This window comes from Podarcis erhardii, assembly GCF_964252035.2.
Source record: "Podarcis erhardii genome assembly, chromosome: 2".
NCBI classification, from domain to species: Eukaryota; Metazoa; Chordata; class Lepidosauria; order Squamata; family Lacertidae; genus Podarcis; species Podarcis erhardii.
In genome coordinates, this window is record NC_138498.1 from 70,073,532 (window position 1) to 70,085,757 (window position 12,226).

The window sequence follows — 12,226 nt, forward strand, 5'->3', positions numbered from 1 at the left end:
TCCGGTAGTGGTTTCTGAAACATTCTGTGGCCCCTCTCAGAGAGGGACGTTCAGCCTTCTCTGTGTGACCCCACCTGTCTGTCCCCAGCCCCGTCATGTGCCTCTGGCTGGCTCACTCTGCAGTTACCCTGCAGCTGCCGGAAGAGAAAGCTGTTAACCCACCAACGCTCATCAAGGCAGAAGTCCCCTGGGAGAGCCTGTGTCTCCTGGGACGGCTCTGCCTGTTGCAGCTCCCTATGTGCATGTAGGCCCCAAAGAGGAAGTTAGCAGGCAGAGGAAGTTGCCAGCGCTATCGTACATACTGACTCATCCCTGTGGCAGCCACAACGGCTTGTGGAGCCTGCAGACTGCCTCGCTCCTCACTGGGCTGCCCCTTCGGAGCCTGCCCCATGGAGTGTCCCGTGAAAGATGGGATCCTATATATCCAGCACCCCAAATTTGGGAAGGTAAATGCGTGTGTGTGTCTGATTTGGTGGGTGGAGTGTCTGGCCCCAGGGAGCCTTTGCTGTATGGGTGGGTAGGTTCAGTGGGAATTTTGGGTCTCGTCAAATGCAGGGGAGCATTTTCCCTAGCTTTTCCTTCTTTAGGGCCTGAGATTACACCCTCTGTAGTGCAAGAGTGTGCCTGCAGGAGCTGTCATTGCTTGGCGTCTTTCCCACCTTCTGCTTTGTCATGTGACTGTATTGTGAATTTACAGCCAAACTGAATGTAAATAAACTCAATAACAAATTAAAATGCTATATGAAATAAGGGGTGTACCTGAAGCAAGGTGTGTGGGAGAGAGAGGCAGGGAGAGACACACAGAGAGAGCACATAAAATAAGTAGGATTGGCCTGAAACCGCCACTGAGCGTGAGTGTGCAGGGGTGGTCCTATAGGGTTCTGCCTTTTAAAAGTGGGGCCCCCAGTGCCTGGTTTTTCTCTTGCTGCAGGAGGTTTCTAGAGAACTGGGCGCTTGTACTTTGGCCCATTTATAGTTTGTTGTCAAGGGACTTGCTTGACCAAGGCAGCCATGTTGCTGTGTCCTATCTCTTGGGGTTGGGGATTGACCTGGATCTATCTATTTCTTTCTTTCTCTCTCTCTCTCTCTCGCTCTCTTTCTCTCTTTCTTTCTTTCTTTCTGATCAAGTATCATGTTGCAGGTGTTAGTGAACTCAGCTGAAGCCTCAAGCTCCCCTATGGTGGAATTGGCTGTGGTGCCAGAGCCCCCATGGTGCCTGCCCATGTGCAGCGGATATGGCAAGGTGGCTGAAAAGAAATGGCTCAGTGGTTTTCTCATTTTCAGTCACCTGCCTTTTTAACGTCCAGAGCTAGCAAATGACACCACCCACACCGAAAGGCAGTCACAATTAGATATTTTTGCATTCCTTGGAGGTGTTCAAAAAGTATTTCTTAACATTTCCTCTGTAAGTAGGTCAATATTCTCCCCACACTCCCCCCCCCAATAACTCCTGAGGCCACACAACAAGCTAAGGTTTGAAATGAGGCCTTTTTGACTCTCGGCTTATGCTCTTAATCACTCTTCTACATCCATCGCACATTGTTAGGAAACCTGGATCGCAAAAGTGGCTATATTGCTTTGTGACAAATGGCTACTAGCAAAGCGAGACTGAAAATGTCTGCAGCTGATATATGCTAAGGTCTAAAGGGTTCAGGCAGCATTGCTGACCTGCTATCTTGTTCTTATTACTCAGCAAACTTGACTTTACGGAAGTAGCCATAGTTACTCCCCATGGGCACTGGGAAGGTATCCTCCTTCCCCTTGTCTAAAATGAACACTCTAGGGTAGAGGAAAGAAAGAAACAGCCCTGTGGGTGTCTTCCATATTTGGTGCTTACGTCCTTCTTAATCCTCTTTGTCACAAGATTAGATTGGGAGATAGAGCTTCACCCGCTGATAATACCAGGCCTGCCTTGTATTCTAGTGTACAGGTGAAAACTCCCTTCTCCTGGCAATTAAGACTCTGTACTAACGAACCACTTTAAATAACAAACAAGCCCAACCTACCACCATCCAAACCCTGCAATGTCATCACCAGAGGCACATAAACTTTGGCTGAGCTTGGGAGCCAAGCCAACCATTGTTTCTAGCCACTGCCAGATTGACTTTCTTACTACTTGCTCCACAGAGACAAAGTGTACCTGCTACCCAGTAAGGGGGTTTAACAGAGGAGGAGTGCTGTGCATGTGTGCACCCATGCTTGGCTGCTTGCAATAACACCTCCAATCGGGTGCTAGGACACACATCTTTAAAAAAAGATGTTTTTGCACATCTCCACTGCTTAGATTTATTTATTTATTGTTAGACCAAAGTGGAGTTTTTTTCTCATGGGCCAGCCAGGTTGACATATCTGTTCTCCACCAGCAACTTGGTGGCTACATTGGTAGACCTCAAGTTGGCATGCCATTTGTGCACTGGGAAGATTTGGTGCTTCCACTTGTCCTGCTGCGGAGTCCCAATCATGAAAGAAATTGGACTGTTTTGAAAAGGAAGAGAAAGGGGGGTGGGGAAGGCAGAGCCTGGTGTTAGGTGAGCTGGAAGAGAAAAGGGCCACTATACCAACTGTGACTGATTTGACAGCTACAGCTATTCCTGGACTGGGAAAGCCTTGCCACAGTGGTTCATGCGCTAGTTACTTCTAGACTGGATTGTGCTCTATGTGGTTCTTCCCTCGCGTTTGATCCAGAAGCTGCAGCACCATATAACACCTGTGCTCAGAGATCTGCTGTGGTTGCTGATTTGCTGCTGGGCCAGGTTCAAAGTGTTACTGTTTACCTACAATATCACCTTACCCTACACGTGCCCACTTGACCGCTTTAATTGGCAGAATCGGCACTATTGCAGGTGCCACATAATGCCTGTTCCACATTTGTAAGAATTTGATCATTTCAGGTGGGAGCGCCTACACTTTAGATCGCCCTGCCGCCTTCACTACGCTTTTCAGTATCTGTTAAAAACATTGATTAGACAAGCCTGCCCAGATGCTTAGAAAGTGGACATCATTTGTTTTAGCGTTTTCACTTCTTTAAGTTTTAATGTAGGATTGTGAATTTTCCCGATTTTACTCTTTTATCTTTTGTAAACTCCTTTGAGGGTGTTGTTGTTTTTACAATCAAAGCAGTGTATACATTTTAGGAAATAATATAAAAATAAATATTATAGACCACAGCCCTGAAACCACTACTGGCTGTCAGCTTTACACATGTCTTTTGGGCTTCTGAGGCTTCCGCCAGACACTTCACACACATTTCCAGGCTTTCTTTTATTTCCATGAGGTTTAGAAACTTCCTTTAAAAAAAAAAGTATGATTTCAGCAGCTGGCTGCAGGAGGAGGAGATGCTAAATTCCTGCACAGTAAGCCCACAACCTACACACATTTAACTTACGCACTTGGCAAAAATAAATAAAAATGGTTGGGGCACCCAGGGAAAAATGACTTTGGCAGTCTCACCTCCCATTGTACCAATGTGTTTTGACTATACACAACTTTGGCTTTCGGCACAATCCCCTGTGTAAATTGAGGGCTTACGGTATTTACACAGCAATCCCACTAATGCTTGCAGTGCTTGCAGATTTGTGGCTCTATGCATTCAATTGCCTAACAGAGGTAATCGCCAAAGAATTCTTCGTAACCTCTGATTCCGTATACTGTACTTCCACCTGCTCTTGGCAAGGACTCTACAGGGCAATAAATCCCCAGAGAGGATCACATTTCTGCTTGGGTAATGCGCCTGTTAAAGAGGCCTTTTCCTCTTCATGTGGATTTCCTAGTGCAGACTGTTGTTAACCGGTGCCTGTCCCTGATTGTGTGCTGTCACCCCTTGCCCCCTGCTCACAGAAGGTCTGGCGAAAAGTGTGGGCCCAGCTCTTCGCCGACAGCCCTTCTGGCATCGCACGGCTCGAGTACTTCGAAGGGCGTGAAGGGGCCGCAGCAGAGAAGGCCACCCTGAGGAAGGGCGAGCGGAAGGTGATCCGCCTCTCAGACTGCATCTCGGTGGAGCGGGCAGGCGAGCACAGCTCTCCCAAGGACACCACAGCCTTCTTCCTGAGCATGATGGAGCGCAACTGCTTGCTGGCAGCGGATCAGGCAGATGAGTGGATCGAATGTATCTGCCAGCTGGCTTTTCAGGTATTGACCTCTTCATATCTTCAATGGGAAGTCCCTGTGTCTCGCTGAACCACAGGGAGATTCCTCCTGGCCACAAGTCAGATGAGTGGAATCTCAGAGGGAAGCCAAGCTGCTTCCTCTAGAGGTGGCTTGCAGTTGCAAGTTTCTGGCCCTCAGCGAGGGTTGGACTTTATGACCTCCCAAGTCCTTTTTGACCTGCATTCCATTGACTGAAGAGGTCCTAAATTTGACTGCTATGGTGGCCCATGTTCCCTGCCCAGTTGCTTTAATGATAAGTGCTTTTAATTGTGTGGGGTTTTTTTGGTTAGGTTCTGAATACAAGGGTTTATATATTCTTGCAAAAAAATATCTTTAGGTTTATTCTGGGAATGTAGATGGGGATGAAGCTCTGGAAATTCTGGGCATGGCCTCTGGGTCTGAAATCTCCCTTGACGTGATGTATTGCAGCCTATTCTCAACCCATGTTATTCAGAACATTGTCTCGGTGATTTTAATGGGGCATACATTCAAGAAAGAATGCATAAGAATTTAACCTTCTAGGACACTCCTATCTATATTTACTTGAATATACAGTGTTCAGTGAGGCTCACTCCCACATAGGTATTCACAGAATTGCTGCCTTAATGTGCAAATAATTTGCGCAATCTCTGTTTTCAATCAATTCTTGGTCATTCCTGTTTGTTGCCACTTAAAAAGAAGAAAATAGCAGCCTAGTTTCCAAGGATGTTAGGTGAGGAAGATAATAAGTTTGTGATGTTCTTTATGCAGGCAGAGTGCTCTGTTAATGATGGTGGGGCTTTAGTAATGGTGAAACTGAGATTGAGCGAGAAAAAGAATGGCTCATGGGGAAATAGTATTTATGCAGAGCTGGCAACTAAGCTCTTTGCAAAGTAAACAGATCCTTGGTGAGACACAAGGAGAAGAAAAAGGGAAAGTATTAGAGCTGAATGGGAGGATCGATGTTTTTAGTTGCTCATAAGAACAGTAAGGTGTGGAACAGCTAAAGGGATGTTTCTGGCCCGTAAGAATGGACCAAGGGTTGATGGGCACATGGTTGAAATTGTCTTTGTGTTCAGGTTGAGGTTCAAAGGGAATAATCCAAATGTTGGAACAAGTCACCCTGCCTTTCTCTGTTTCTGTGATGGTTTTCATCTGAGAAATGCTCTCCTTGCTTCTTTCCCCTTTGCTGTGCTGCACACAGAGGATGCCTGCCCCCTCGTCCGGCTCAGTTGGAAACACACCCAGCCCACAGCCCCTCATGGAGGAGAACACCATCTACTCATCCTGGCAAGAAAGTATGTGCCTAAGGGGCAGGTGGGGGGGTGAAGGACCTGGAACAAAACACCAGTTTCTTGTACTACCAAGTGGCAGCTGATGGAAGGAGAGGGAATTCAGGCTTGTAAGGAGCTTTGGTGCAGCTGCAGGTGCTATAAGGTGGTGGCAGTGGGGAACATGCAACCCTCTTCTTGCTCCCAACTCCCATCAACCCCATTCAGCATGGAGGACCACAGATTTCCCATCTCTGCTGCACAGGCCCCAGTCCTCTGCTCAAAGTTGGCCTACAGCCTTTCTCAAACTTGGGTTCCTGGATGTTTGTTGGACTACAACTCCCATCATCCATAGCTACCAGGAAAAGTGGTCAGGGGCAATGGGAGTTGTAGTCCAACAACATCCAGGAACCCAAGTTTGAGAAAGGCTAGGACATTTGTGAAAACCCAAACAGCCAACCCCCATGCTGGCAAAAATGGGATAAGGTAAATTGGAGGTGAGGAACCTATTTCAGCCTGAAGGCCAGATTTGAACTTAATCAACTATCCGGAGGCCGTATTCCAATGGTGGGTGGGGGCAAAAGTGGATGGAGCAAAACAACACAAGAAAAATTCCTCTGTTAGTACCTCCCCCTGCCCGCCCCCACCTTGTCACCTGACACACAGACAACAGCACCCACACATGCATACATACATGCATGCATGTGGTCACATATACATGCACTTTCATACATCAGACATACTGGCACACAGGCATGTGTTTACATGTGCACACACACTCAGCATTTTTCCAGCCAGTGCTCTCTACCTCAGCACTAGGGTGGCTGGAAAGATCCACCTGCCTGCTCTTTAGATAGGATCTCTCAATCTTGACCTTAGCTCCTTAGCGCTAGGATGGGAGAATGAGAGTATAAGGCAGCATTTCTTCCCACCCACCCCCTCCAGCACGGCAGGTGGAAACGCTGCCTTTTGCTCTTATCTCTCATCTAAGTGCGGTGGCGTTCAGCACTAACACTGGAGATAAAGATATCCCTCTGCCTGCTCTTCAAGCGCTTGTCACCAATCTATTCAGTTCATCTATTTTATTTAACAAACTCTATATACCCCTAAGTGACTTACAAAACATAATGATTAGATTCTGATCCTTAGAACGTGATAGATGTGCTGACTGAGCCAGTAGTCATGCTAAGTTGACTAATAGTAAAAGCCAGAAAATGATGAAATGACGTGAGATGAACGGGAGATGAGAAGGGCTTGTTGGGACAGGCTGACAGCTTTACCCCACTGTTCTTCAAGAGTGTCATGTGCAGTGCTCGCTTTGGCAGCACATATACTAAAAAATTGGAATGATACAGAGAAGATTAGCATGGCCCTTCACAAGGATGACACACAAATTCGTGAAGTGCTCCATCATCATCATCATCATCATCATCATCATCATCATCATAATGGAGTGTCATGTGTCCCTTTCAATGATATCGGCATTAGAAACAAAGGACCCTCTAAAACAGGGACAATTAGAGGCAAAGTGTTCTTGACAAGAAGCGTAAAACAAACAGCTTTGTGTGCTCCTATTATTAGATAGGAGTTTCTCCTTAGCTGTTCCCACACTGTTCTGTGCCCCAGTGACTCTATATTTACTGAGGCAGATGGGCAAGCTAAAAAAGGAGTCTCATTTTGGAAGGATGTAAATTCACAAACACCAGTGGATATTATGATGGGGGAATATATGTCTGAAAGGAACAGAGCAGTTCTGAAACAAAGTACCTGCTCCAACCATTGTGCACTCCATAAGGCAGTTAGGATAGCATGGGAGGAGGAGGGGAAGCAAAGCAGTCCCAAAAATGTCTTCAACCATAAAAAAAAATGAGTCAGGCTCTTTAGATAGAAGCACAACAAAAACATAGGGTCCTCTTCAGATTTCTGAATCCCTTTCCCACCAGAGTTCCACTTGCTCCTCCCCTATCAGTTTGCTCCTCCCCCTTGAGCAGAATACAGTTTTCAAAGTAAGCCAAAATTTTCGACTCGCAAGGGGGTTCGACTTCCAAGGTATGAATGTACTCTGGTGGTGTGCAGTTTTGATAAGTTTTTGTTTGCTTATTTTTTTAAAAAAGTGCGCTCGCAGAGTGTAGTCAGAGCCATGGCGGGGTTGGGAGGAATTAAAACTAAGAACACGCATGGCTTTTGAGGGATTTGTTAACTTTTTGCAATGCCTTCTCAACAGCCTGCGAGTTCCCCGTGTCAGTTTTCCCGACAGAGGCATCTGCAAGATGTCACTTGAAAGGGAACTACCTGATGACGACTCTACCTGAGCACCTGGTGCTGAAGGACATGCACTCCGGGCAAGCCCTCTATACCTGGCCTTATGCCTTCCTCCGAAGATTTGGACAGGAAAAGGTATGTTGTGTCTGTTTCCTCCTCCAGTGGCCCAGAAAACACCCATCCTCTACTGACTACCCTCAGGAATAGCACCAAAGGCAGGGAACATCCTGTCTTGTCCTGCAGCTTGAGGACAGGGAGTACCCTCATTCCCAGTGGGCTGTGTTAGCAGGCCCTGGTCACACCTTCAGCCCACAGGATGATTTCAAAATAAGCGGACCTGGGACGTGGGTGGCGCTGTGGGTTAAACCACAGAGCCTAGGACTTGCCAATCAGAAGTTCGGCGGTTCAAATCCCCGCGACGGGGTGAGCTCCCGTTGCTCGGTCCCTGCTCCTGCCAACCTAGCAGTTTGAAAGCTCGTCAAAGTGCAAGTAGATAAATAGGTACCGCTCCGGCGGGAAGGTAAACAGTGTTTCCGTGCCTTCTCTGGTTCGCCAGAAGCAGCTTATTCCTGCTGGCCACATGACCCAGAAGCTGTACGCCGGCTCTCTCGGCCAATAAAGCGAGATGAGCATCACAATCCCAGAGTCGGTCACAACTGGACCTAATGGTCAGGGGTCCCTTTACCTTTACCTTTACAGGGATAGCAAATAAGTCTACCTCACACTTCAGGTGATGCTTCTTGTAGTGTGTTGCTGCTGTTCTGGGAATAGTAGTATCTTTAGTAAATTCACACCCACCCTTTTCTGCCTTGGTGCATTGGGCTAGGAGTTGAAATGCTCACCCTCCCATTATTTCACCATTCACTTGAACACGTAAAAAAATTGTCCATCCACTCTTCTCATTTGACAATCCTGGAGGCTGGTATATTTCCTCCCGCTGCCCCACCCACTTTCTTAGTTTGCTGCCTGCTCCTGGGACTTTTTAAACCCATCCAGATTAGACTCAGTTAGAGCTATTTCATATGCAGGGACCATAGATCAGCTGCTGAAAGCGTGCTGTGCATCCTTTGCATGCCAAAGGCCCCAGATTCTATCCCTGGCATCTCCAGTTAAAAGAAACAGGTAGAAGGCAATAGGGAAGAGTCTCTGCCTGAGAGCTGTGGCAAGCTAAACTGGGCAATCCTGGGCTAGATGGAGAAAATATAGTCCAAACAGATGGACCTTTTGCTGCTGGATGCCAAAGATGAGATGACGGCCTTCCATTCCATGCACAGAAGCTACCTGGGCTGACAGCTGAGTCTTGGCATTGGCAATGGCACAGCACCCTCTACCACTCCTGGGGGCAGCAGGCTATCCTGGCAGGCAGGAGGGGGTCGAGTGCAGGGCAGCCTAGTTTAAGGGACTTGGAGGAATGATGGTGGATTGCTGCCCTGCCCCCCAGTGGTGAATGGTGCCCCTTTGCGACTGGTTGGGAGGAAGGCAGAGAGACCAGCAGCAGGTGGCGCCAGAGCCAATGACCAGGCAGAGCCACCTGTGACAGGTTGTAAGAAAGAAGGCAGGTTGGGGCTGGCTGAGGGCAGGCTGAGTTTGGTGGGACAGGGCTCCCTTTGCCCTGAATGGACCAGCCTGTGTTGCCTGCCCTCCCCCAGCATCTGCCCCCCCCCCCCGCTTGGCCCTAATGGGAGGGCTGCCCTTGAGTCTGGCCCAATATAAGGCCTCTTCCAGGGTAAATCTCTGCCATGTCCAGCTAAAAGGATTTTGGGTGGCATAGCAAGAGGAAATGTCTGGCTGAGATGCCGCAGAGCCACTGCCCATCATAATCCTGGGCTAAAAGGTCCCATTGACTTAAATCAGCAACTTCTATCTAGTCTGTTTTTCTTGGATCTGTCTCCAATGAGGCTCAGCATCAGTAGACAACTACGGGCTGATCCACACCATACATGAAAAGCGCATCCAGTGTGTGTTCAAAGCGCATGGCTTTCCCCAAAAAGGAACCCTGGGAAACGGTAGTTTGTTGAGGCTGCTGGGCACTGTAGAACTACAGTTCCCAGGGTTCTTTGGAGTTCCTTAAATGTTTGTTGGGTGTGCTTTAAATATTTGGTGCTGCTCTGATTTGCTTTGCCTTAGATGCTGCAGGGGAAAGTTGAGCAGAGATCTCAATGATGGCCAAGTATGAGAATCACCTTAAGAAAGCACCTTTGTGTCCCCCCACTCTCTCCCCAGACGGTGTTCTCCTTTGAGGCCGGGCGCCGCTGTGACTCCGGAGAGGGCCTCTTTATCTTTAACACCGTACGGGCTGCGGAGATCTGCCGAGCTGTCTCGGCCTCCATAGACCTCCAGAAAGCCACTCTTCTGGAGAGAGACAAGAAAGCCGGCATCTCCCCAGCCCAGGACTGTATGCAGAAAGCAGGGGGCTGGTCCTGGCCCACCAGCCCGGAGAGCCCGGAGGGAGTGCAGCCGCTGTACGAAAGAACGCCAAAGGGAAGTGTGGACATGGGGTACTCGGCAGCGCCTCCTGGCGGCAGCCGCTCCATTTCCCCAGAGTTCAAGGCTTCCGACTCGCCCATCATCTACGCTTCCATTGGCAAGAGCTTCCCTCTCCCGTTCCAGCCATCGGGCAAGGCAGAGGCAGAACCCAAAGCGGGAAGAGAGCAGGGCTCGGACCACCTCTATGAGAATCTGCGCAGTCTGGAGCAGCAGGCCCTCTGCGCCGAGCCTCGGAGCCTCGGCTACAGAGACTCCCCTGAGGGCAGCGGCAGCAACGGGGGGTCGCCGATCTACGACAACAGCCCCGTAGTGGCAAGGCGCTCCAACAGTAACCCTGGCTTCAATCCCAGCGCTGTGGGGGCTGACCCTACCCCAGACAGCCAGTGCCCTCCTCCCTTGCTGGATTGCCAGGGGCCCGAAAGCGGAGGTGAGGGCCGGGCCAGGGCCAAGGCCAGAGGGGCTGGGGCCTTCAAGCACAAGCTGGTCACTATGTTGAGCCGGGATGGAGGAGCCAGCAAAGCAGCCGGCAAGAACGCAGGCTCAATGGACAAAGCATGATGGATCCCTCCAGCTGCCTGTGGTTTGAGGAGCCCCTTCTGCCAATTTAATCTCCTATTCCTCCTCTGCCTCCTCCTTATCAAGACTTTGGCAGGCGGGATCTATGTGACCTCAAGACGCAGCTTCTCAAATCGTTAGATAGTGACACGGTGGAGGCAAGGCTGGTTAGATGCCCTCAGCTCCATTGTGTCAGCCTTGGTTCCTCAGGTGAAGCATGTCTAGCTTGGGAACAAGGGGATCTGAGGGACCAGGTGGGTGAGGTGTACATTTTGGGTTTTCTTTTTTCCTTTGTGTCTCAATAAATAAATAAAACAACGTTTCTTGGGTTATCAAGTCCCTCTGTTGATGCGGATTCTGCTTGGCTCTTTTGTCTCTTTGCTCTTTTGCTTTTGAGACCACCTGTCACTGCTGCACTTCCCAGGGAGGGATCTTCTCATGGAAACCCCCTGGGAACTTATTGATGTTATGAGGGCCAGCCTCACTCGGTGCTGAAGGGCATTCTTGCTTGGCAAGTGCTAAATCCCTGGGATCTCTGGATGCAGGGCTGGGAAAAGCATCCATGTGACATCTTGGAGAACCCATGCCAGTCAGCACAGTATCACATAGCCCTCAACTGTCCTGAAAAAACTGGGACATACCACCACCTAGGAGCATGGCAGCCATTTTGGGTGTCACAATCTCACCCTGAAAAAAGTGCTTTTGGGGGGCTGTGATCTTGCACGAGTCACATGACTCATGCAGAAGTGCAGCCCCGGAAGATGGTGTCCTAGATTTTCGTCATGACGCGTTGGAGGGTATGGTATCAGACTCCCTATGTCCTGACCTAAGGCACCTTCCTCTGTTCTTATCCATTTAGTATCCTAGCACCGTCTTTTTATTGAAGTGATGGGGAATCTTTAGCCCTCTTGGACTCCATCAGTCCCACCAAGCATAGCCAATGACAAGTTGTTGTAGTCCAACAACATATCAAAGGCCATAGGTTCCTCTTTTCGCCTTTTTTTTTTTTTTTTGCATGCTATAGTATGATGAGCTTCAAGTAATTGCTCTAGTCTTGCACTAGAGGGCAATATGCCCTTTGCATGTAACTGAGCTCCAGCTTGCTCCATGTCAGCCCCATGGAGACAAAGGTGGACCCTGCGTGGCTTTCATGTTCTGCTGACCAGTCAGTTGTGAATGGAACGTGTGCTATTGTGAGGAGAGTTTTCTTTTAAAATAATGTCTTGGAGTGGCCATTTCCTATTGTAAAGAGTAAATTCCTGAGTTGGAATAATGGGGTGACCCTCAACAGACCTCTAGATTCCAACCTCCCTTTTCCTTCTAATCTCTTCTTCATTTATTTCTCTGGTGTTTCTGGGCATTAAGTTGCCCGGAGTATGAATTCAGCAGTACTTAAGAGTACCAAGAGGTTTTGCTGTCTGGAACAAGAGCGCCCCCCTCCCCGGCCCACCAGTCCAAATTTCATGTAACAGTACAGAAGACAACTGTTCTGGCATTTTCTTTCACTATGTATATGCCACACATGT

General features: G+C 48.7%; 1 protein-coding gene across 1 annotated transcript; it reads left to right on the forward strand.

The window, feature by feature from the left end:
* The first annotated feature begins 11 nt into the window (after window positions 1-11).
* DOK3 (docking protein 3) lies at window positions 12-11,020 on the forward strand. Its single transcript, XM_081850235.1, has 5 exons — window positions 12-446; window positions 3,838-4,128; window positions 5,330-5,423; window positions 7,621-7,793; window positions 9,882-11,020. Exons 1-5 carry the CDS (start codon window positions 390-392, stop codon window positions 10,701-10,703), a joined length of 1,437 nt encoding a protein of 478 aa, XP_081706361.1. The 5' UTR covers window positions 12-389; the 3' UTR covers window positions 10,704-11,020.
* Window positions 11,021-12,226: the final 1,206 nt, after the last annotated feature.

Coding starts and splice junctions, on each gene's coding strand:
- DOK3 (XM_081850235.1), top strand. CDS start 390: ATGGAGTGTCCCGTGAAAGATGGGATCCTATATATCCAGCACCCCAAA. Junction 4,129..5,329: donor TCTGCCAGCTGGCTTTTCAG/GTATTGACCTCT, acceptor TGCTGCACACAG/AGGATGCCTGCCCCCTCGTC. Junction 5,424..7,620: donor CTACTCATCCTGGCAAGAAA/GTATGTGCCTAA, acceptor CCTTCTCAACAG/CCTGCGAGTTCCCCGTGTCA.